This window comes from Rhinatrema bivittatum, chromosome 1, assembly GCF_901001135.1.
Source record: "Rhinatrema bivittatum chromosome 1, aRhiBiv1.1, whole genome shotgun sequence".
Lineage (NCBI taxonomy): Eukaryota > Metazoa > Chordata > Amphibia > Gymnophiona > Rhinatrematidae > Rhinatrema > Rhinatrema bivittatum.
Window position 1 is genome coordinate 113,368,854 of NC_042615.1, and position 26,465 is coordinate 113,395,318.

At 42.6% G+C, this 26,465-nt stretch overlaps 1 protein-coding gene across 10 annotated transcripts in view; it reads left to right on the plus strand.

The window, feature by feature from the left end:
* TRAPPC11 (trafficking protein particle complex 11) overlaps positions 1–26,465 on the plus strand; it is a 203,426-nt gene that overhangs the window by 55,018 nt on the left and 121,943 nt on the right. For all 10 annotated transcript variants that reach the window (XM_029583298.1, XM_029582652.1, XM_029582739.1 and 7 more), the window contains 5 exons: positions 4,383–4,476; positions 11,571–11,650; positions 11,753–11,831; positions 11,927–11,981; positions 23,054–23,199. In XM_029583298.1, the coding sequence (XP_029439158.1) occupies positions 4,383–4,476; positions 11,571–11,650; positions 11,753–11,831; positions 11,927–11,981; positions 23,054–23,199 (454 nt within the window). The remainder of the gene's footprint in view (positions 1–4,382; positions 4,477–11,570; positions 11,651–11,752; positions 11,832–11,926; positions 11,982–23,053; positions 23,200–26,465) is intronic.

Here is a 26,465-nt window from a genome sequence, read left to right on the forward strand (position 1 = left end):
TGATGGATATGATGCGCTCCTTGAACTGGGTGGTGAATTTGGCAAAGTGTCACCTGAGCCCTACTGAGATGCTGGATTACCTGGGGTTGAAGTTTGTTACTCAGCTTGGCAGTGTTTCTCACCTCAGAGAGGTTTCTAAAGTTACAGCCCCAGGTGGTGTGAATGCCTGTGCCCAGGGCATGGGATTATCGTCAGTCTATGACATCTACGTTGAATTTGGTGTTATGGGCTTTTGGGTACTTGCCAGGTTCTTGTGGCCTGGATTGGCCACTGTTGGAAACAGGATGCTGGGCTTGATGGACCCTTGGTCTGACCCAGTATGGCATTTTCTTATGTTCTCTACAGAGGGGGGTATTGCTGTTGCGATGGAGTCTGTTGTCGGAGAAGTTTTATCAGCCTTTACCACTGCAGGGTACCTCCAGGTCTTGTCTCTCATGGTGGCTGTGTCAACTGAATTTGGAGAAAGGGATGGGCCTGGAAGTTCTGGACTGGATTATAAGGATCACGGATGCTAACCTCAAGGGTTGAGGGGCGATCTGTCAAGAACAGATGGCACAAGGACTGTGGTTGCCAGTGGAAGCATCCTGGTCTATAAATCGCTTGGAAATGAGAGCAGTGTACAGGGTGTTAGTGGAATTCCTTCCACAAGTCCGAGGTCAGATGGTCAGAGTGTTTTCTGACAATGCGACAACGGTGGCTTATATTAATCGGCAAGGGGGAATGAAGAGTTGCGCGGTTGCCCAAGGAGCCCAGGACTTTTTTGCCTGGGCAGAGCAACATTTGCAGGGGATAGCTACTTCACATGTTGCAGGAGTGGACAGTGTGCAAGCATACTATCTCAGCAGGCAACAGTTGGACCCGGGAGAATGGAAGCTGTCGATGGATAAGGCCTCCTATCTTGATGGGGCAGTCCCCGTCTGGATCTGATGGCATCAAGGAGCAATGCCAAGGCATCAAGTTCCTTCAGCCACAGACTGTAAGTCACAGTCGAGGGCATAGATGCATGGGCTCTTCCATGGCTGACAAGGATCCTGCTGTACGTGTTCCCTCCGTGACAGTTAATAGTTCGAGTGTTTAGGCACATCTAGCAGCATCTGGGCCAGGTAGTACTGGTGGTGCCAGAGAGGCTGCGTTGTTTGTGGTTCACATATCTGGTTCATTGCACAGTTGATGGGTTCCTGGGATTGGCTCAGTTGCAGGGGCTGTTAAGGCAAGGTCCTATTTTCTTAGATCGGGCGGATCACTTTTGTCTCACAACTTGACTTTTGAGAGCAGACGTTTGTAACAAAAAGAATACTCTGAACCCGTGATTTTCAAGGGCTTAGTTTACAATTCCTTGTTGGTTCAGGTGGCAGCCTTGGGGAGTCTGAGGTATAATCCAGGGAAAAGGTCTTTGGCCTCATGTTGTGAGGATTTTGAAGGGGATCGAGCATCTGCAGCTGCCAGTGCATAGATTGTGTCCGGTGTGAGGGTTTAAAATTAGTCTTGCGGGTGCTTTGTGGGCCTCTATTTTGAGCCATTGAGGCAGGTGTAGTTAAAGGACCTCACGCTGAAGGTGGTATTTTTGGTGGTGATTTGTTCATTCAGAAGGATCTGGGAGCTGCAGGCTTTGTCCTTATATGGAATCATTTTTGAAGATTTCAGATGAGGGGGTGTCTTTGCGCACAGTACCCTCATTCCTATCTACGGTACTATCTTCATTTCATATGAATGAGACTATGGAGCTCCTACCTTTCTGAATTGGTCTGCTGAATTGCTGGAGGCAAAGGTCACAAACAGTTTTCGGCAGTTGGATCATATGTTTGTATTGTTTGGAGGTGCCAGAAATGGATGCAAGGCCTCCAAGGGCATGATAATGCGTTGGCTGAAGGAAGCTATTGTTTTGGTCTACCTTTGTAAGGGGAGAAGAATTCCAGAGGGGTTGCGTGTGCACCCTGTTAGAGCATAGGCAGCGTCGTGGGCTGGGTGTCAATTAGTGTCACTGCAGGAGATTTGTAGAGCGGTGACGTGGTCTTCTCTTCACACTTTATCTTGTCATTACCTTTTAGATGTTCAGGCGCCAGAAGAACCGACCTTTGGTGAATGTGTTGAGAGGTCTTTAATTGGCCCGGCCAGTGTAGGGCTGCTTTGGTACACCCCCCTTGTCTGGACTAATCTGGTAGCAGTCTTCTGCCAGTTTTAATTTGCTTATGTGTAAAGTGTGTTTAGCGAGATGCTGATTCTTGGCTCCAGTCTCCATGGATTCTCAGCCAGTCAAGAGGCCTGAGCTGTTGAGAAGTTCTTCAGGCCGATGATTTTCAGTGCTGGATGTTTAAACCTCAGTCTGTCCAGACTACAGTGTCACACATTTTGGCTTTTCTACAGAAAGGTTCTGGTCAAGAGAATGGCCTTTAACTCTGAGTGTCCAGGTAGCGACATTGGGTTGTCTCCGGGGTAAGGTGCAAGGGTATCCTCTGTCTGCACATCTCGATGTTCTATGGTTCCTCCAGGGAGCTAAGAACTTGCGTTCTCAGGTGCGGAACATTTGTCCATCTTAGAATCTGAATCTAGTCCATAGAGGATTGTGTGAGGCTCGATTTGAACCACTAAAGAGATCTGTGGTTAAGGACTTTACTCTTAAAGTTGTTTTCTTGGTGGCTATTTGTTCAGCCAAGAGAATTTCGGCACTCCAGGTGCTGTAGTATTGAGATCCCTTCCTACAGATGTCTGATTCAAGGGTATCTTTGTGCATGGTGCCTTCTTTTCTGGCTGAGGTAGTCTAGGCTTTCCATCTTAGGCCTGGATTCACCATTCTATCGCAGAATGGTGAATCCTGCAAAGGGGGGTGGGCCGGGCCTGCGAAAGCCGGCAGCCTTCGCACCACTGCGGTGTCTTCGCTGCCGGCTTTCGCACCGAATAGTTCCACCGTGAAAGATGGTGCTATTCGGCATGCTACTGGCGACGATAAGGTTACTATCTTTATCGCCGCCAGTGAAGACATCTCTGAGTCCGCCCCGACTCCTCCCCCAGCATGCTATCACAATAGAGTTTCCAGCTTTTATGAATTTGGATTGGTCTACACCTCACATGGGGGAGCTTAGGTTCTTAGATTGGAGGCATACATTACTGAGGTATCTAAAGATCACTTTTATGATTTCCATATATCGTATCGCCTCTTTGTACTGTGGAGTGTTCAAAGAAGGAAAATAAGTCATCTAAGGCTACAACTGTGCGATGTCTGAGGGAAGTGATCAAGTCTACTTATATTTCTAAAGGGCGCCCACTGCCGGGGGTTTAGGGGCACACTTGATGCGTTCTCAGGCGACTTCTTGGGCTGAGTTACAGCAGGTTTCTCGTCATGAAATTTGCTGGGCGGCTATTGGGAAGTCATTGCCCACTTTTGCTAGTTATTATCGCTTGGATGTCAGGGCTCTGGCTTCCATGTGCTTTAGTGAGAGTGTTCTACGAACGGAATTCTCCACATCCCATCCAAGATCAGGGGAGCTTAGGTACATCCCAGGAGTCTGAACTGATCGGGGTACATACAGGAAAAGGAAAATTGGTTCTTCATTCCTGTAGTACCACAGATGAGTCCAGAGACCTGCCCATTTACACTTGTACTGTTGCTTTGTATATAGTGCAAGTTTTTGGAAGTTTTCAATGCTGATCGCTTATGTTAAATTTGGGAAATGAGTTTTCCATTGTCTTTTTGGGCAGCTTCACCTTCTTCCGGCTTGTTGGAGGGAAGTGAGTTTACTTAGAAGCTTTCTTAGAAATTTATGGTTGTTGCGGTCATCTTGGCTTGGGTACAGTTTAATATTGAAGGACTGCAGGTGGCACACTGGGTCATGAACAGTGTCAGAGAAACTTTCTCTGTCTCCATCTGCTGACAGTAAGGCAAAACCCAGGAGTCTGGACTAATCTGAGATACTACAGGAACGAAAATAAGCAGATGATAACCAATTTTCCTTTAGACCTGCTCCCAGCTATTTCTCGAGATAGCCAAATATCAGAGTTAGCTGAATAAGTTATTCAACTAGCTTGTCCAGATGATTTGCTCATTATCTGGCTAAATATTTATCAAGTAAAATCAGAAAAGAAAGATTTATCATTAAATAGACGAAAAATGTATTTATTTGAATTTTGAGTGTTCTATTTTTCAGAGTCCTCTGGTTTTGGTGGTTTATATTATGGAACCCTGCATGAAAAAGTTCTAGCAACTTCTCGTTCATATCTTATGAGAACTGCACAGTTGCTGCATATTTGAGAATAAAATGACCTGAATTGATTTGTGTATACCCTTTGTACATCCTTCAACTATTTGTTCTCATCATTTACTTTACATTAAAAAAAAAACTGTATTGTAAACACTTGATTTACAGTTATGATTACTTAATTTACAGCCTTCTGTCTTATATCCGAATCCGGACCCATTGGAGACAGCAATGGGAGTCTTGGATTTTTATGGACAAAGATCCTGGCGACAAGGAATACTGAGTAAATAACTTTATTTTTATCTTGAATTGCTTGTCCTCTAAAATAAAAACACGAGCAGAATCCCTTCACTAAAGAAAGCATAACTTGCCCTCTTCTCTCCATGGCCATACTGTGATGGCTTTGATTTGAGATAGTAGCACTTCTTCAGCAGGACTTGAAACCCAACTAGTATTGTAGATAGGCGGGATATATTTTTTTAAATAAGTAAATCTTGTATTAACCATCTCCATACCTAAGGCAGATACTTTAATCAAACAAGTATCTCTCTCTCTCGCGCTCTCTCTCTCTCTCTCTCTCTCTCTCTTTTGAGAGAATAGTGCTTGATGTCCTTATGGCCATATCTCCTCTTCATTCTCCTTTCCTTGCTGTCAGGGCTGTTGCTGCTCTGGGGCTTATGTCCCCAGTCTTTGCTACCTGGCTTTGTGCTTTCTGGTTCTGCAATTCATGGGTTAAACTGCATTTGTAGTGAAAGAGACATGTGTGGCTTATGAGCTGTAAGCTGCTGCTCTCTGTGATAGGACAAAATTGTTTTGTTTTGTTTTTTTTGTCAATGATCAGGTTTCACAGATTATTCTTAAATCCTAAATCCAGGTAGAAGAATGGTAAGTTCCTGAACATACCCAGATCAGTCCAAACAAGTGGGTTTATGCATCCCTACCAGCAGATGGAGGCAGAGAACAAAATCTTTGAGGTACTGCTACTTAACGAGAGTGCCATCTGCAGTCCTTCAGTATTCTCTGTCTCCAGCAGATGGTAGAGGTGCAAACCTACAGTTGTGATTGGTTTGGAAATTCGGATCTGCTCCCTGAGATGCCAGGCTCCTTGGTGGGCCATCCCTCGGGTTGAGCCGAGTGAACAAGGGGTTGGATACCCCTGGCTGTTGTAGCCTTCTACTTCTGGGGTCCCTGATAGCTAGGGGACTGGCTCCCTCTTCATTCCTTGAAGTCCCCTCCTGTCTGCTGCTGGCTTTCTCCGAGAAGTATCCCTTTGTTTGTTTGTTTTTTTAGTTGGTTTGTTATTTAAATTTTAAAAAAAAAGTAATTAGAGAGCTCTGAGAGATTTACAGTTAGGAGAATCGGCCTGCGGTGCAGTGCCTGAGGTGGTCGATGTGGGAGTGGAGTGTACCGGCAGGGGTTCTTTGTAATTTCCCCAGCGGGGGAAAGGTTTCTTTGCGCCGCGGTCTTTTTCGGTGACCCACTTTTGGTACACGCTGTGCTCGGAGCACTTCTGTTGGTCCTGCACGCCATCTGTTTTCAGCGTGGTGGCATCTCTTGGCAGCTTGGAGGAGGGGCCACATGGTGCGGCCTACCTCGCGGTGGTGTGTGCATGAGATACACTGCACGTGTGAGCAGGCCGCATGGCAGAGAATCCGTGCATGGAAACTTGTGAGGCCTGTGGGCTTTAGTCTACTAGATTAAATTCACTCTCTCTATGCACAGTTTGTGCTTGGGGGGGGGGGTGGGAATGGACCCACAAAGGGTCCAAACACTAGGAGGGCCTCTCGCTCTGCAGGGCCAAGGTGCGGGTCTCCACTTTCACTGCTCCCGAGGGGGGTCGCAGCCAGAGGACTCGGCCAGCTGAGAATCCAATGACTCCCCTCCGCCTCTTTCTCTTGCGGTGCAGGAGCTCGAGGATGGGCATGAGGAGGTGGATTCAGCATCCAGTAGTCCTGAGTAGGTGTTCGTTGGCCTGCGGGAGTTTACCCCCAAATTTGTTCTGTTCATGCACGAGGCTTTCCTGGCTAGGAAGACAGGAGATACAAGTGAGGTAATCAAGTTTGCAGATGATACAAAATCATTCAGAATAGTTAAATCACAAGCAGATTGTCATAAATTGCAGGAAGACCTTCTGACTGGAAAATTGGGCTTCCAAATGGCTGATGAAATTTAATGTGGATAAGTGCAAGGTGATGCATATAGGGAAAAATAACCCATGCTATAGTTACACAATGTTAGGTTCCATATTAGGAGCTACCACCCAAGAAAGATCTAGGCGTCATAGTGGATAACACATTGAAATCGTCGGTTCAGTGTGCTGCGGCAGTCAAAAAAGCAAACAGAATGTTGGGAATTATTAGAAAGGGAATGGTGAATAAAACGGAAAATATTATAATTCCTCTGTATCACTCCATGGTGAGACCGCACCTTGAATATTGTGTCCAATTCTGGTCGCCGCATTTCAAACAAAATATAGCTGCGATGGAGAATGTACAGAGAAGGGCGACCAAAATGATAAAGGGAATGGAACAGCTTCCCTATGAGGAAAGACTAAAGAGGTTAGGACTTTTCAGCTTGGAGAAGAGATGGCTGAGGGGGGGATATGAAAGAGGTGTTTAAAATCATGAGAGGTCTAGAACGGGTAGATGTGAATCAGTTATTTATTCTTTCGGATAATAGAAATACTAGGGGGCTCTCCATGAAGTTAGCATATGGCACATTTAAAACTAATCGGAGAAAGTTCTTTTTCACTCAAAGCACATTTAAACTCTGGAATTTGTTGCCAGAGGATGTGGTTAGTGCAGTTAGTATAGCTGTGTTTAAAAATCTATTGGATAAGTTCTTGGAGGAGAAGTCCATTACCTGCTATTAATTAAGTTGACTTAGAAAATAGCCACTGCTATTACTAGCAACAGTAACATGGAATAGACTTAGTTTTTGGGTACTTGCCAGGTTCTTTTGGCCTCTGTTAGAAACAGGATGCTGGGCTTGATGGACCCTTGGTCTGACCCAGTATGGCGTGTTCTTAAATGATGCTTCAAATACCTTAATAATGTCTTCCTAACCACCAAAGGTGAGGGCCGCTATGGAAGAGCAGGCCATACAGGGCCTGAGCGGATTGTTTACCATGCAAGCAAGGGGAGAGGATCCGACAAATGAATCCATAAGGATTGCAGAAATTTGCCGTGAAGGGTGGGGTAAGCGCAGCCCTCAACATACAAAAAATTACTAAACCTCAAGAGATTACCTTAGAAACTGTGTGGAATGCTCTTATTTCTTTAGAAAAGTCAATTTCCTCTCTCACTGTGGCTATAAATAATTCACAGAAAAGTATTCAAATTATGGAGCTTTTGTTAACTCTCCATGATACTAAAATTAAGGACTTGAATGTGCAAGTTTCTTCCTTACAAGAAGTTCAGACTAAATTACTACAAGCAGAAGTTTTTACCTAAAAAAAAAAAATGGAAAACATGGAAAATAACCTGAGAGATTTTAAATCTCAGAGTGCTAAATTTCCCTAATGTCAAATTAGTGCCTTTGAGGGAGAAATTTAAATGATATTTGATGGACATTCTTCAATTTCCAGCAGAAGCTGTGCCACCAATTTCTAATATTTACTTTTCATCACCAATAAAGAAAGCGGAAAATTCTGCTCTGACTTGCCCCAGAATATTGGCACAGACCTCACAGCATTCTTAGAGATATCAATGGAGGAACAAGTGGACTTTTGTGGAACACTATTGGTAACATTTGGCTTTTAAGCGGACAGAGTTTCAGTTCTGAGACTTTCTCCATAATAGAGAAAAGCTATATCATGGACAGAAGATTTGGATTTATCCCGATATCACTGGTGGAAGGAGGATAACCAATGGGACAGTGCTATATTGGGGTTCAAATTATATCGCAATGATAGGGAGGATCAACTTAGTGGGGGTGTGGCACTTTGTCGGGAGGGTATAGAGTCCAACAGGATAAAGATCATACAAGAGACTAAATGCTCAGTAGAATCTATATGGGTAGAAATCCCATGTGTGTTGGGTAAGAGTATAGTGATAGGAGTATACTGCCGTCCACCTGGACAAAATGGTCAGACAGATGATGAAATGCTAACAGAAATCAGGGAAGCAAACCAATTTGGCAGTGCAATAATAATGGGGGACTTCAATTACCCCAATATTGACTGGGTAAATGTAACATCAGGACTTGCCAGAGACATAAAGTTCCTGGATGTAATAAATGACTGCTTCATGGACCAATTGGTTCAGGAACCAACAAGAGAGGGAGCTATTTTAGATTTAATTCTTAGTGGAACGCAGGATTTGGTGAGAGAGGTAACGGTGGTGGGGCTACTTGGGAACAGTGATCATAACATGATCAAATTTAAACTAATAAATGGAAGGGGGACAATAAGTAAATCTACAGCTCTAACACTAAATTTTCAAAAGGGAAACTTTGATAAAATGAGGAAAATAGTTAGAAAAAAACTGAAAGGTGCAGCTGCAAAGGTTAACAGTGTTGAACAGGCATGGACATTGTTTAAAAATACAATCCTAGACGCACAGTCCAGGTGTATTCCACGCATGAAGGAAGGCAAAACGATTACCAGCATGGTTAAAAGGTGAGGTGAAAGAGGCTATTTTAGCCAAAAAAAATCCTTCAAAAATTGGATCCATCTGAAGAAAATTGGATAAAACATAAGCTTTGTCAAGTTAAGTGTAAAACATTGATATGACAGGCGAAGAGAGAATTTGAACTGAAGTTGGCCATAGAGGCGCAAACTCATAATAAAAACTTTAAAAAATATATCCGAAGCAAGAAACCTGTGAGGGAGCCGGTTGGACTGTTAGATGACGGAGGGGTTAAAGGGGCTCTTAGGGAAGATAAGGCCATTGCAGAAAAACTAAATGAATTCTTTGCTTCTGTGTTTACTAAAGAGGATGTTGGGGAGATATCAGTTCCGGAGATGGTTGTCAAGTGTGATGAGTCAGGCTAATTGAACCAAATCACTGTGAACCTGGAAGATGTAGTAGGCCAGATTGACAAACTAAAGAGTAGCAAATCACCTGGACCGGATGGTGTGCATCCTAGGGTACTGAAGGAACTCAAAAATGAAATTTCTGATCTATTACTTAAAATTTGTAACCTATCATTAAAATCATCTGTTGTACCTGAAGTCTGGAGAGTTGCCAATGTAACCCCAATATTTATCAAAGGCTCCAGGGGCGATCTGGGAAACTATAAACCAGTGAGCCTGACTTCAGTGCCAGGAAAAATAGTGGAAAGTGTTCTAAAGATCAAAATCGTAGAGTATATAGAAAGACATGGTTTAATGGAACACAGTCAACATGGATTTACTTATGGGAAGTCTTGCCTAACAAATCTGCTTCGTTTTTTTTGAAGGGGTTAATAAACATGTGGATAAAGGTGAACCGGTAGATGTAGTGTATTTGGATTTCAGAAGGCGTTTGACAAAGTCCCTCATGAGAGGCTTCTAAGAAAACTAAAAAGTCATGGGATAGAAGGCGATGTCCTTTTGTGGATTACAAACTGGTTAAAAGACAGGAAACAGAGTAGAATTAAATGTTCAATTTTCTCAGTGGAGTGCCTCAGGGATCTGTGGAGTGGAGTGCCTCAGTGGAGTGGAGTGCCTCAGGGATCTGTACTTGGACCGGTGCTTTTCAATATATTTATAAATGATCTGGAAAGGAATACGAAGAGTGAGGTTATCAAATTTGCGGATGATACAAAATTATTCAGAATAGTTAAATCACAAGCGAATTGTGGTACATAACAGGAGGACCTTGCAAGACTGGAAGATTGGGTATCTAAATGGCAGATGAAATTTAATGTGGACAAGTGCAGGGTGTTGCATATAGGGAAAAATAAACCTTGCTGTAGTTACACAATGTTAGGTTCCATATTAGGAGCTACCACCCATGAAAAAGATCTAGGTATCATAGTGGATAATACTTTTGAAATCATCAGCTCAGTGTGCTGCAGCAGTCAAAACAGCAAACAATCTCAGGAATTATTAGGAAGGGAATGGTTAATAAAACGAAAAATGTCATAATGCCTCTGTATCACTCCATGGTGCGACCGCACCTTGAATACTGTGTACAATTCTGGTCGCCGCATCTCAAAAAAGATATAGTTGCGATGGAGAACGTACAGAGAAGGGCAACCAAAATAATAAAGGGAAGGAACAGATCCCCCTATGAGGAAAGACTGAAGAAGCTGTTCAGCTTGGAGAAGAGACGGCTGAGGGGGGATATGATAGAGATCTTGAACGAGTAGATGTGAATCAGTTATTTACACTTTCAGATAATAGAAGGACCAGGGGCATTCCATGAAATTAGCAAGAAGCACATTTTAAGACTAATTGGAGAAAATTATTTTTCACTCAATGCACAATTAAGCTCTGGAATTTGCTGCCAGAGGACATAGTTAGTGTAGCTGGGTTCAAAAAAGGTTTGGATAAGTTCTTGCAGGAGAAGTCCATTAACTGCTATTAATCAAGTTTACTTAGCTAATAGCCACTGCTATTAATTGCATCAGTAGCATGGGATCTTCTTGGTGTTTGGGTACATGCCAGGTTCTTGTGACGTGGTTTGGCCTCTGTTGGAAACAGGATGCTGGGCTTGATGGACCCTTGGTCTGACCCAGCATGGCAATTTCTTATGTTCTAGATCCACTCAGATACATAGAAAAAAATGTTTGGGAATGTGCCAGGAGGCTAGACAGGAGCACAGATTACTATAAGATACCCTTGCAAATGCGTGAATAAATTGGATAATATTAGATATATTTTCTTTGAGCCTTCACAGTTACATTATTTCTTGGATAGCTATGGAGTTGAGGGCAGTACTGTCTAACCAGTTCAGGGTATTGTAAAAAGGCAGATGTAGTCTCCTTATTTTCTTTTTCCCTTTTTCCTTTAAAAATGTTATTGTAACCCTTGGATCTCCCTATTACCACATATATCTTAATATGAGCATAGCTGTCTGAAATGTATAATTATTTTCTTCATATCTAATTTTCCCAAATTTAATATGAATGAATGATATATATATCAGACTGGAAAACTTTTGTTTTAATAGTGTTAATAATGGATAAAGAATAAAAAAAAAAAGAATTGCAAAATGGCTCGAGCTGTAGGGAAAAGGGGATCAAAAGACATGTTCAAAGAATGTGGGGTACATCTGAGTTCTGTGCAGCACAAAGGAAGAGAAAAGAGTTCTACAAACACGAGGCTTCCATCTCCTAAGAGACGGAGCCTGGGTTAGAATTCACTGGTTTACACAAAGGAGATATGTATTTACCTTCCTGTTGGCACAGAACATAGTTCACATTTAATGGATTATTCATTATCATATGCAGGTTTTGATCTGTCAGATCCTGACAAAGAGAAGGCAGGCATTCTCGCCCTCCAGCTCAAGGAGAAAGATATTCTTCACTCAGTAAGTTGTTTTTTTTTTTAAATTTTATTTTTTAAGTTGTCTGGATGCTGGACAAAGCTTTAACCCAGTAACACCACCTGTGTGTCTCTTTTTTTATGCTAGGAGCTAATAATCACTCTGCTGAGTAATGCTGTGGCACAGTTTAAGAAGTACAAGTGCCCAAGAATGAAGAGCCATTTGAGTAAGTCTTTAGTAGCATTCATTGTTCTTAATCAAAATAAATTTCCTTTAAAATAAAAACACAGTTTATAAATAATTTGATTTTCTTATTCACAGTGGTTCAGATGGGAGAAGAATACTACTATGCTAAAGATTACACCAAAGCATTAAAGTAAGTACTGCTGCGAACACAGGGCCTTCCCCCAAAGAAACTATTTGTACAGGCAGCTGGGAATCAGATTATGGGAAAACCCAGTTCCGAGTTTATTTTGAACTTTTTTTTTTTTTTTTTTTTTTTGCTATTCTGTCAATTTTATGCACAAGTACAAGGGTGCCTTTTCAGAACAAATGGACTGTGGTAGGAGTTAGCAGAATTTGACTAAAGTAGCATACTGTACAAAAATTACTTTAAAGAACAATTTTTGGTGTATAAGTGATAGGGGGGTATAATGGAAACATTTAAATGTTTAGCAGGCTTTAACAGAGTCAAAGGAGGTCAAATTTAAATAAAATTCAAGGTCAAGAGGTCATAATATGAAATTGGAGGAAGGGGAAGGCAGGGAGCCTAAGGAAATATTTCTTTACTGAGGATGCTGATGAACTCTTGGGCTAATCTACCAGTAGAGATGGTAGAAATCAGTGCTGTGACATAATTTAAAAAGTCTTTGGACAGGTAGCAAGAGCAATAGTTAGGAATAGGGTTAGGAGACTGGATGAAAGAAATGGGAGGAGGATTTGTGCCTGGGTTTTCATTTAAGAATAGGAACTTGTATCTTATCTATCCAGAATGATAGAGAACCAAAGACAGAAAGCAACAAAATTTACTGGCTTTGATTAAAAAGTGATATCCTGCAGGCAGTCAAATTTGTATGACCGACAGCTGGAATATATCCGTAGGGCGGTGTAGATGAGAACATTCAGGCAGATTGGGCGTGGCAATTAGTTCTCCTATGTTACTTTTACAGCCTTCCTCCTTAGAGCAGGTTTACAGAAGTGACTCCCAAAGAAGCATAGTCTGTCTGCTTACCCTGCTCAAATAACTTCAGTCTCATTTTACACACACACCTTTTGGCATAGAGTTAGTCTTATAAACATTATCTAAAGTAGAAAAACTTTGGACAGTCGTACATTACTCTGTCAGCAAGGGCATAGTTTTTTCTCTTTTCTAAATCCCAGTTTGAGATTGCAAATGTCTGTTTCTCTACAGTTTTGCCAACAGTGGAAAAGGGTAAACAGTGGCTTGCCTCGGGCATCTGTACTTGGACCGGTGTTTTTCAATATTTCTAAATGATCTGGAAAGGAATACGAGTGAGGTTATCAAATTTGCGGATGATACAAAATTATTCAGAGTAGTTAAATCACGAGCAGACTGTGATACATTACAGGAGGAGGACTTTGCGAGACTGGAAAATTGGGCATCCAGATGGCAGATGAAATTTAATGTGGACAAGTGCAAGGTGTTGCATATAGGGAAAAATAAACCCTTGCTGTAGTTATACGATGTTAGGTTCCATATTAGGAGCTACCACCCAGGAAAAAGATCTAGGCATCATAGTGGATAATACTTTGAAGTCGTCGGCTCAGTGTGCCACAGCAGTAAAAAAAGCAAACAGAATTTTAAGAGTTATTAGGAAGGGAATGGTTAATAAAACGGAAAATGTCATAATGCCTCTGTATCGCTCCATGGTGAGGCGGCACCTTGAATACTTTGTACAATTCTGGTACTCAAAAAAGATATAGTTGCGATGGAGAAGGTACAGAGAAGGGCAACCAAAATGATAAAGGGGATGGAACAACTCCCCTATGAGGAAAGGCTAAAGAGGTTAGGGCTGTTCAGCTTAGAGAAAAGACTGTCTTTAAAATCATGAGAGGTCTTGAACGAGTAGATGTGAATCTATTATTTACACTTTTGGATAATAGAAGGACTAGGGGGCACTCCATAAAGTTAGCAAGTAGCACATTTAAGACTAATCGGAAAAAATTCTTTTTCACTCAATGCACAATTAAGCTCTGGAACTTGTTGCCAGAGGATGTGGTTAATGCAGTTAGTATAGTTGGGATCAAAAAAGATTTGGATAAGTTCTTGGATGAAAAGTCCATTAACTGCTATTAATCAAGTTGACTTAGGGAATGGCCTCTGCTATTACTGGCATCAGTAGCATGGGATCTTCTTGTGTTTGGGTAATTGCCAGGTTCTTGTGGCCTGATTTGGCCTCTGTTGGAAACAGGATGCTGGGCTTGATGGACCCTTGGTTTGACCCAGCATGGCAGTTTCTTATGCTCTTTAATAGAGGTCTCTGAGGACCTGGATGGGGACCAGGAGCCTGGCTTCAGATGTTGCCATGTGCAAGAACTTGATCATACACAATTTTTGGAATCTTGAAAATATAAAGAAAAATGTAAGTTTACTAAACCTGTATGCATTGGGTGAAGGTTCACAGCACATTGCTTTGAATAGGTTGCATGTGTCTAACTTTACATCCCAGATTAGCAGCAGCTGCCCAAGCAACAGCAGCCTCCTGTGCTAAGACTGCCCAAGAAATGCAGAGATTTTGCTGTCCCTCAATAAAATACTTGAATACAAAGTAAGCTGCAGCTGTGAATAAATATCACATCATGTGTTAAAAAATGTATGCAATATATGTATATTTTTTCTTTTTATAGTAAAATTAGATTTTTAGTATGTTGTGATATGTTAGACGATGTAACATATAGGGCCTAATATACTAAGACTTTTTTTTTAATCTGTGTCTATAGGGAAAAAAGGTTAGTAAATCAGGTCCTTAATAAGGAAAGCATTATACAAATATATAAAGTTAATAATAGTTAAGGGGTGCTAGAGAGCTTACTGCTGGGTAGATGTGACACAGATCTGCTCTGTGAGGAGCAAGCTAAACTTCCAATAAACCCTGTAAGTAAAATGGCTATCTTTTTCAAATACCTACCCTAAGAGATATAATATGGCTTGTAAGTCAAGTAAAATAGAAGCATCTTGTATAGTGTCATACGATAAAAGGGCTAAACAGAACCCTGTGTCATCACAGAAACTGACTGCTGAAGACTTCAATGTTGTCAGCAGTTGACTGATACCTTGGTCATTAAGTAGCAGTCCCTTAACGTACTAATGACAGCAAATCACAGTGCAGCTAAAGACATTTAAAATGGTAGAGGCTTCCCTTACAATGCAATTCTCTTTAATTAAAAGTGTAACTGAAGGAAAGGACTTGCTTGTTGAAAGATACTGTGACACTGACAGGATTAAGTCAGAAACATGGCTGAACTGAAAAGGGACTTTAAAAGTGCAATTAATAGAAACAAACTGAGAATTTGGGGGGAATTCCATAGGGGAATGCTGATTCAGTGACATTTATGGAAAAATTTCTGCTAAAGCTCTGGAAACTTAGTTTATGAAGAACTTTGAGACTGAGTGCTCTCTCATAACACCAGCAGTAAGAAATATATCCAAGGCCAATAGTGAGCAAAGTTTTTTGAGACCACCTTAATTATTGGAAAACCTGAAAAGTCACCTGTATTGTGGGGAAATGAAGAAAATTTTGATTCTCCTGGATCTAGATATCCACAGCATAGAAAAGGAAGATGTTTCTGGCAATACAAGAGCAACTAAAAAACATGATATAATGTACAACGTTATATCAAACCAAAAGTCCGTCAGGCCCAACATTCTTGTCTCTGACAATGTCCAAACCCGGTCACTAGAAAATATCTGGCAGATCTACAAGGTGATATTGATCCTCTCCCTGAAAAGAAAGTAGTGAGTCATATGTGCAGAAAGCAGAGGTGAATGGAGGCTACCAGGATGAGACAGTGTATGCCTGACAGAATATAGGCTGATTTTTTTTTTTTTTTTTTTTTTTATTTGCACTGTTAGAATTACAAACCAGTCTATATATTAATTTCAGTGTAATTAAGATTTTTTTTATAGAATCATTTTTATTCCTAAGAGCACACACAAAACCATCATAAACCATAATAATGATAGTAACTTTTCTTAATTACAGCTAGACTAATTACAGAAAATCTGTGAGTACCTGAGAGACTTAGGAAGAATTATAGTTCATGTGAAGCTTGTATAGTTTGAGAGCTTCAAATCTACAGGAAGATTTGCTATGGAGGACTATGAAATCTGATTGCGTGCAAGTTTATCATAGAAACACAATGGAATCCCATAATGGCTGTACACAATGTGAAAAATCTTCCAGAGTTCTGTGAAATATTATGGACATATGGCAAATGCATCATAGTAATTGCAGGGCTATATGAGTTGTTTCTGGATTGCCTGACTGGTTGTTGACTAAAAGTTGGACTGCTGAGTTGACTAAAAGACATTAGTTGAATGGGATGCATTTAATGTTTGGGTACTTGCCAGGTACTTGTAACCTGGATTGGTCAGTGGTGGAAACAGGATGCTGGGCTTGATGGACCCTCGGTCAGACCCAGTATTGCAATTTCTTATGTTATTATCTCCATAGGCCCACTTAGGCACACAAATGATGTACTGTGGACTGTTTTTTGAAAGTTGGGTTTTGGATGTTTTCCTCCCCTTTTAATATATGTAATGTGACATGCTGGTGGATAAATTAATCATTTTGAAGACAAGGAGCAATATGTGGAGAGGGATGAAGAAATGGGCAGAAATATTAAACAAATTCAGTTTGGTGTTAACTAAAGATACTGGAGAAGGACCATTGCTGGTTGACAAGACCGTAGATGGGGTGAGGGAGACAAAACTCTGTTTACAGAAGAGAAAGTATGGGAAGAGCTAGGAAAACTGAAAGTGAACAAGACCATGGGGCCGGATGGGGTACATCCCAGGATACTGAGGGAGCTCAGAGATGAACTGACGGGTCTGCTGAAAGACCTGTTCAATAGTCACTGGAAATGGGGAGTGGTGCTACAAGATTTGAAAAGAGTGATTGTGGTCCTGCTTCACAAGGGTGGTAGCAGAGAAAATCTGGAAATTAAAGGCCGCTTACCCTCACCTCGGTGGTAGAAAAATTAATGGAGATTACTGAAGGAAAGGATAGTGAACTGTCTATAATCTGGTAGGTTGCAGGACCCAAGGCAGCATGGATACACCAAGGGAAGGTCCTATCAGACAAATCTGATTTGATTTTATTGATCAGGTAACTAGAGAATTGGATCGAGGAAGAGCACTTGATGTGATTTACTTGGATTTTAGCAAAGCTTTTGATATAGTCCCGCATAGGAGGCTTGGGAATGGGCGTCAAGGTGATGGAGTGGATTACAGACTGGTTGACTGATAGACAGCGGGTAATTGTAAATGGAACCTACTCTAAAAAGAAAGTATTAAGTGGAGTACCCCCAGGGATCTGCTTTGGGTCTGGTTCTGTTCAATATATTTTGTGAGTGACATTGCAGAAGGGATAGAAGGTGAAGTTTGTCTATTTACGGATGATACTTAGATCTGCCTGAAAGAATAGCAAGAATTAAAAATGATTTAAGAAAACTTGAAGAGTAGTCAAAGACTTGGCAGTTAGGATTCAATGCCAAGAAGTGCAGAGTCGTGCATCCGGGGTGCAGTAATCTAAAATCTGTATGTGATGGGGCTGAATGACTAATGTGCATGGATTGGGAGAAGACCTTGGGGTGATAGTCTGGCTATCTGAAGGCGGCGAAGCAATATGACAGGGAGTTAGCTAAAGCCAGAAGAATGTTGGGTTGCATAGAAAGAAGAATATCCAGCAAGAAAAAGGAGGTGATGCCCTTGTACAGATCTTTGGTGAGGCCTCACCTAGAGTATTGTATTCAGTTCTGGAGATCTTATCTCAAAAAGAATAGAGACAGGATGCAGGCAATCCAGAGAAGGGAAACCAAAATGGTTTGGAGTCTGTATTGGAAGACTTTTGAGGAAAGGCTGAAGGATCTGAATATGTATACCCTGGAAGAAAGACGGTTCAGGGGAGATATGGTACAGACCTTCAGATACCTGAAAGGTTTTAATAATGCATAAACTTCGTCGAACCTTTTGTACCATTAAAGAAATAGTAGAACTAGGTGTCATGAAATGAAACTCCATGGAGGACGACTCAGAACCAATGTTAGGAAATATTTCTTCACAGAGAGGGTAGTGGATGTCCTTCCAGAGGATGTGGTGAGGATGAAAACAGTAAACAAATTTAAGAGGACATGGAATAAACAAACACTGTGGATCCCTAGGGGTTAGAGGTTGGAAGTGAAGTAAAAGGTGCATGGGGGTAACCTGCATGGAGTGGTAGTTACTATCCTTAATCAGATTACTACCATTAACTGATTAGCCTGGATGCTTTTGGTACTATTCTTGATCAGGTGTTGTCATCCTCTCGCGGAGGAGATCGGATTAGACTCTTAAATAAGCGGGAGGCTTTTTGGATTTTCACATTAAAATCACAAGCGCCACAAGGTTTGAATGAATCACTAGACTGGAATTCATTACTGTAATTTATTTGCTGTTCACAGACCTGGGCGAGCATCGAAACCATTGTGTTCTTCTGATTGGTTGTTTACATTTGTACGTTGTGACATCAGAGCATTGCACGGATTGGTTAGGCGGCTATCCTACCACCAAGTTTAAAAGCATATCCGGTAATTCTCAGCGTTGTCAGACCCGGATAGAGTCAGTTTGACTCACGTTTGAGACCTCATAAAAAAATCTATTAGGCAACATCTCAACACCCACCGACCGAGGTTTGAATGAGGACGATTCCCTGATGAAAGGTCCCTGGACGGACTTGAAACGTAGCTGCGTCGGTCATCCATTGAGAACATCAGATAAGTCGGGATGTTGAAAGAGCTTAGAGTTTAAGCCTGTTTTATGTTATTCTTATGCCGGAGAGGTCCTACATAAGCGAGTCAAGTATTCACAAATACCTTTTGGGATTAGTAACAATTTCACCGGGACATTAACATTTATTGTTTTCATGATTGATTGGAGTGAATTTTCACCGTCGTTAATAATGAAGATTTTATTTAAAAAACACTAGAGAGGTTCACACTTGGTGTTTCATACTTTTCTCAAGAAAAACTTCGGACGGTGGAGGTTCGTTTATGATTATAATTATAATCATATTACCCTTTTTTAGGGATTTATGATAACAATATATGAAACGTTCCTCTCTTTTCCAAAAAAATTTGTTTTCATTATAAAATATTGTTCACACGCTGTTTGAAATGTGACACCCGTTTTGGGGTCTATGCAGATTATACATTCGTTATAAAATTGATGTTGAGGGTTCAAATTGTGGTTCATCTAATTTTGTTAGGAATCCCTCATAAATAATTTGGTGCCTATTGTTAGTTTTGGTACAACTGCAACATCACTCTCCATTTCAATGGTGGGGGTAGAAAGGGGAATTGGATTCAGATAACAGCCAACATTGGGTCCAGGATACTGACTGCTTCTACAGGCAAGTCCAAAAACAAAGCATATTCAAGCTATATTGTCTGATTGTAAATATTACTACCCTTAACATAACATAACCTACACAGAGCAGCAGTTACCATCATATGAAACTTGCTGGGCAGACTGGATGGACCATTTGGTATTTTTCTGCTGTCATTACTATGTTACTATGATTGGGTTCACTATTTATTTATTTATTTGACGTGTTTTGTATCCCGTCATTCGGTTTCGCCATCAGAACGGTTTACAGTGCTCGTGAAATAACATTGGTTACAGAAGTCAAAGCATCAAAATGTCAACAATAAAGAAGGTTTGGGGGTTTTTGGAAATCTTGCAGATATGGGCAAATACAGCATTTAATTTGAAATGTGATTCGACAACCTGGGCCTTGAAAAGAAAATGGAGATCAATGGGAGTATGTTTTTGCATTTGAAGGGGTGTGAGAAATGTGCACTTAATGGGACACTTAATGGGAATCGGCCATTATGGAGTCTTTGTTTTATACACTGAAAAAAAAGGGCAGTTGGAGAATTCTGGAGAGATACAGTGAGTCCTATGTCAGGTGAGACTCATCAAAAGAACTGCTATACATCATGAGCATTCAATTATGTTTTAATTGTGAGTTTATGCCTGCTGGTGAATTTGCGCCAAGGATTGATAAGAACTACTATAAATGTGAATTTAATTACAAAATCAGAATGACAACCCATCTGCTTTAGTTGGAAGGTATACAAATTTCCAGAGAATTCCTGGGAAATGCTGCAGATATGTGGAGAAGCAAAGTTTAGTCCAACCACTAGTCAATGCTTCTCTTGATTGTAAATGCAATCCATTGAGCTTTAATTAATATATTTAATTTATATCAGTTCGATTTCTCACACCATCATTAAAGCCCAAAGCGAGTTACAAGTAATTTGTAGCTAACAATTAAATTAAATAGTAATACAGTTACTGGCCTTGGCTTCAGTTTAAAATTTGGAGGAGAGGGCTTACAAATGCATGATGTAGTAGGGATCATCCATGTGAGTATGTTCTGCATTATAGAACTGTAAAAATGTATGGTTTGAGTCTTAAAAGTTAACATAAGTTGGTATAGCGTTGAGGAGATTCATGGAGGTATATAAAAAATATTAGTTAATATGGGTTAATAGTTTGTTATGGAGAATGGCGCAGAATCAATTAAACGACTTGGGTAGGGGAGATAACTCACGTATAAAGTATGCTTGTTAAAATGAATGAATGGATTTAAATGAATGGATGGATGTTTACAGGCAGTGGAGGAAAAATGCTGAAATATGTCTGGAGTAAGTGAGACTGGAAAATTGGAAGAGAAAAGGGAGGTGATTAGCAATATTCCTGCTAAGGATTGGGTTGCTGGTTTCATTATCCTGTAAGCACTACTTTCTTTGTAGCCTATCACTTTTATGCTCACAGAAAGCCAGTTATTATAGAGGGAATGTTGGCTAAGTCCATCCCTTAAAATAATTGCCTAATCTACTAACAGCAGTTACAATAAAATGTGTATTAAAATATTTTCTGCAGGAACATTTAAAACCACTTTCTGCATACAATTGAAATTAATAAAGAGCAAACTTCTGTTTAAAATAAACATGAGGTCAAGAACCATAATGCTGTAAAAAGCCAGTGATAAGTACCATCATTTTCACAGCAAGAATTAGCTACAAAAGAACTGGACCTTTTAAAATACAGACTGACCCCCACCAAATACAGAATAGAAAGCCTATAAGGTATAAATAGAAACATGCCTCAATAACTGTACTGGAAACCACAAGCTTGTCTGTATTATGCAGTGCAACAATAGAAAAACAAAAGCAGCATCATTCCTTGCAAAACATCAAGCAATAAAACATGCATAGTATTAAAACTATGCTAATAAAGAGAAAATGTCAAAACAGCCGACGAACATCCAGTAATTAAAAAAAAAACTTGCATAAATTCATTATAATATTTCTCAAACACAAATAAAATATTTTAAAACAGTAGAGAAATCAAATAACATCTAGTAATTAAAACTAATAAGGATTAAAAAAATCTCCTGAGCTCCATATCTGGAATCCTTTTGATTTCCAGTCAGTTTGAAATTGTAGTGGATTAGGGAAAGTAGGGCTGCACAAACCATCTTTTCTCTCTGACACACACAATAACACATTCATTCTCTCACACACTTCCTCTTTCATATATAGGCCTATGCTGTCACGTACACAGGCTCTCTCCCTCACAGACATTGTGTGTATGTGCACGTGCATACCTGTGAGAGTCTATATATGTACTTTTATAATGTGCCTTTGAGGCTTTCACAGACACATGCATGCTCCTGCTCTCTCTCGCGTGTACGCACACACACACACAAGCAGGTTCCCAATCTCGCTCACGGGAATACACACAAGCTGGCTCTCAATCTCTCTCTTACAGGCACCCACACAAGCGGGTTCCCAATTACTCTCATGCAATTGTGCCTCTACTCATTCTTCGCCCCACTGGCTTGAGCTCCAGCAACAGACCATCGCCCGCTCTCTTTTTCACTTGGGCTCTGGTGACGGCCACAACTGGAGCGTGTTCTCTCTTATTTTGGCTCAAGCAGCGACCCAAGGTGCATCTGTTTGTTTTTTTCACTTGGGCCCCGCTGGTGGCCTTCAGCTGGATCTCTCTCTTTTTGTTTTAACGTTGGCGCCACTGGCTTGAACTCTGGCAGCAGCCCGCAGCTGCAACTCTATTTTTTCACTTGGGCCCTGCCAGTGGAGTCCTGCAGCTGCCTTTTTTTTTCTTCACTTGGGCTCCTCCAGCCTGGGTCCCCCAATGAACCACAGCCAGTTTCTTTTCTTTCACTTCGACTGTGGTGGGATGAGCTCCACCACAGCCCACCAATGTTCCTGCACTGGGAGGGAAAAGCTGTTTGCGGTAACGGGATAAGGTATGTGCGGCTGCGAACATGCGCAGCTTAGAGGGAACACTGGACTGCTTCCAATATATAGGGCCTGATTTGTCAAGGTGTCTTTTCTAGACACAGGATGGGAGCAGAGCCTTACAGGTGAATTTTCAAAGGAGTTATGCATATAACTGTAACATTTGTTTGTAGCAATTTTCAAAACCCATTGTGTTAGTTGCTGACACTAAAGTGATGTTGTATAGATAAACTATATTGTATATTATGGTGGCAGCATCTTCCTAGATAAGATAGGTATGTTCAAATTATGTATAAAAAATTCTAGTGAATTCAATACAAATATATGAACATACACATAAAACTAATATTTGTCAGAATATATTTCAAATGCCTTTAAATAGTCCGTAGATCTCTCTTGCAGTTTGCTGAATAATTGTGAGAGAATATCCCCAACTCTTGCAATTTCAAACCTTGTGCTAGCAGCTATGTCTAGTGCAGTTATCAGCCTAAAATATATCTAATCAGCTCGTAACTTACCTCTTCAGATTGCCATTCTGTCCTTTTATGGGCAGCAATAGGAAGAAGGTTGGAACCCTGTTCCCTGAAGACTTTTCTTCCTTGCATGCCACTGTCAAAATTATTTACTCATTTCCCCTTGGGCCCAAACCTGAGGTTTCAAGAGTGCGTGTGTGTGTATGTGTGTGTGTGTTGAGCAAAAACGGTAAAAAATCAAAACACAAATCCAAACAAAACTGCAGATAGGAGTATATCACACACTGAACAAACATTGGTCAAGTAGATGGCATTTTCTTGCATTACAGAACTTGTTCTTTTCTTATCTGTTTTATTTCTCTCAACTATCTTTTTTGCAGTTTCAATAGAGTATAACTTTTTTGCCTGGTTCTGTTTCCCTCTGTAGACTGTTGGATTATGTGATGTGTGATTATCGCAGTGAGCGCTGGTGGACTCTTCTCACATCTATACTCACCACCGCTCTCAAATGTTCCTATCTCATGGCACAGCTGAAAGATTACATGACTTACTCCCTTGAGCTGCTGGGGCGGGGTATCCTTTAAAAAAATAAAAACTGCATTTCCCTGTGCGTACCAGGATCAGTCCAGACTGCTGGGTTGTTTCTCCCTTCCAGCAGATGGAGTCAGAGAAAAAAAGCTGAAAGGCACCCCCTCTTACACTGGTGTGCCACCTGCGATCCTCCAGTATTTCTCTATCACCAGCAGATGAGGGTGACGGAACCTGTGGTCCTGATCCTTTAAAAAGAAAACAAAGCAAACTAGAAATTATAAGACCTAAGGGTGTTTGTTTCTACCAGTGGTTAAATCAAGCTGATTAAAAAAAAAAAAAAAAAGTAGTTAGTTTTCTTCTGAAGGTGAGCAGACTCAGTCTTCCCAAGGCTGTGGCCATAGTTGAGGCACGGCTGGGGTTTGATACCCTGTTAGCCGTTTTCCCGGAGCCGCTTCTTCTACTGGTGAGTAGGGGGATTTACCGGTGGGCTGGTCCCTCCCCTTTGCACCCTGAGACGGCATAATTCCTCAGGGGGGCTGCCTGTGCCGTGATTGAGGTCCCAGGGGTGTTTTTTTTCCCCTGGGTGGCTGCGTGTCAGCGTTTATTTATTTTTTTAGAGCTATTTTTGTACCGTGCGCACAGGTTTCCCGGGGCTCCGGAAGGGTGATTTTTGCCAATTTTTCGGGCTCGCTTCCTCTCCGCTGGTATGCCGCGGGGTTCGGCGTGTTCAGCATGCAGGGAGCTGGTGGTGCGGCTCTCCCGCAATAGCCTTTGTACACAGTGCGTCCCGGGAGGGGAAGGACCATCAGGGAGCAGCAGCGGGTAGTTTTCAGCATGCTACCGTGGCACAGGGAGGAATTCGCGCCTCTGCCGGCCTCGGCCTGCCCCATCCCCATCTAGCGCGGGAACGGCAGCCATTTTGCCTCCTCCACGCTCCAGTGTAGGGCTGGATGCAGGGGGCGGGGAGACCCCTCCTCCACTCTCCCTGTCGAATTTGAGCCTTGTTAGACAGCGGCTCCCAGTGCCTGCCTGCCTCTCCTCCGATCTCTGACCCCCCCCCCCCCCCCGGGGGGTGGGGCCTTAAGGGACAGCTTCCCTTTTTTCCTAAATTTATGCTTTTAATGCACAAGGCATTTTTGGAGGTCAAAGCTGAATGGCAGGCTGAAGAGCCTCTGCCTGCGAAGGTGGCTAGGCTTTCTGGGGGATCAGAGTCCTCCAGGGGAGGGACGGGATGTGCGGATGTGGATCTCTCCGGGATCCCGGCCTACCATCCACTGGTTCTCCCTTCGCTGGAGCCTCTCCTTGTGGATATTGACGGGGATGTTGAGCCCACGCCAATTGAGGAGGATGACCTGAGGGTCCTCAGATTATTTCGGAGGGAGGAGCTTGATCATTTAAACCCTCATGTTCTGACGGAGCTCGGTATTGAGGTGCTGCAGCCAAGCTCGGAGGCTACCAAGGGGGACCCCATTCTCTCGGGGCTTTGGGCCCCTCCTAAAGCTTTTCCTTTTCACCCTATGTTACTAGAACTCGTGACCCGAGAATGGGAGGCTCCTGAGGCCAGCCTTTGGGTGGGGCGAGCCATGGAGAAGCTGAACCCACTGCCAGACGAGTCCTTGGCCGTCCTTAGTGTCCCAAAAGTGCACGCGGCCATTTCAGCCATCACTAAGCGGACGGCCATTCCAATTGCAGGGGCTGCCGCTCTTAAGGATCTTCAGGATAGGAAGCTGGAGGTCCTTAAAAGGATTTTTGAGGTCTCGGCGTTATGCATTAAGGCGGCGGTCTGCAGTAGCCTCATGCAAAGGGCGACTCTTTGCTGGGTGCAACGGTTGCTCACCATGCAGGAGTTGCCCCCAGCGGAAGCAGAGCAGGCAGATCGCATGGAGGCGGCTGTGACTTACACCGTGGATGCTTTGTATGATCTTTGGGCGTCCTCGCGCACTACGGCTTCAGCGGTCTCGGCTAGAAGGCTTCTGTGGCTCCGCAACTGGTTGGCCGATGTTTCCTCCAGGGCCCAGCTAGGCAATCTTCCCTATTAAAGGGAAATTCTTGTTCGGGAATGATCTGGAAGCCCTTATTGAATCCCTATGGGGACAATAAGGTGTACAAGTTGCCAGAGGACAAGCCTCGAACCTCCAAGGCTTTTGGTTTGGCGCGCCCTCTGTTCCGGGGACAGCGCAAGTTTTGGCAGGGCTCCAGTCTTCACTTCATGTCAGCTGTCGACGAGGTCTCAGGCTTGGTGTCATTCCTTTTGCGGCCGCAGGCCTCTCTGCGACGGAGGTCCTCAGGGTTCTTCCAGGGGCAAATCCTCCCAATGAAGGTGTCCTGGCCCACTCCTCTTCTTCGAGGAGTGGGTCAAGATTACGTCGGACCAGTGGGTTCTAAGCATCATCGAACATGGCTACGCTTTGGATTTTGCATACCCATTGCGGGACCTGTTCTTGATGTCGCCCTGCGGTGCACGCGCGAAACGGATAGTGGTGACTCAAACCCTGGGCCGGTTGAAAGCACTGGGAGCCATTGTCCCGGTCCCGCCGGATGAGTTCAGGACCGGCAGATACTCCATATATTTTGTGGTTCCCAAGAAGGAGGGCTCCTTCTGCCCGATCTTGGATCTGAAGAAGGTGAACAAAGTGCTTTCGGTACCCCGTTTTCGCATGGAAACTCTCCAAGCAGTCATTGCAGCCGTCCACTCCGGCAAATATTTGGCTTCTTTAGACCTGACAGAAGCGTATCTTCACATAGGGATCCGCAAACAGTATCGGCGGTTTCTCAGGTTCATGATTCTGGGCGAGCATTATCAGTTTCAGGCGCTCCCATTCGGATTAGCGACAGCTCCCCCGCGTCTTCACCAAAGTAATGGTGGTAGTAGCTGCAGCTCTCAGGCGGGAGGGGATCTTGGTTCATCCCTATCTGGATGATTGGCTCATCTGTGCAAAGTTGGAGGAGTTTTGCAGGGCAGCAGTTCAGTCTGTAGTGGACCAGCTCCAATCTCTCGGTTGGGTAATCAATTTTGCCAAGAGCCAATTAGTCCCGTCCCAGGTGCTGAACTTCTTGGGTGCTCGGTTCGACACATCGGTCGGCAAGGTCTTTCTCACGAGGAGCGAATTGACAAGTTAACGGCGCAGATCCTGCAGCTGTTATCTCTACCGCTACCCCGGGTTTGGGATTACTTGCAGGTGCTTGGTTCTATGGTGTCTACTCTAGAGTTGGTCCCTTTGCTCATGAGACCCTTGCAGAGGGCGTTAATTTCTCATTGGGATCCGAAGTCGGAAGAGTTCCAGATAAGATTGCCGCTCTTGGAACCT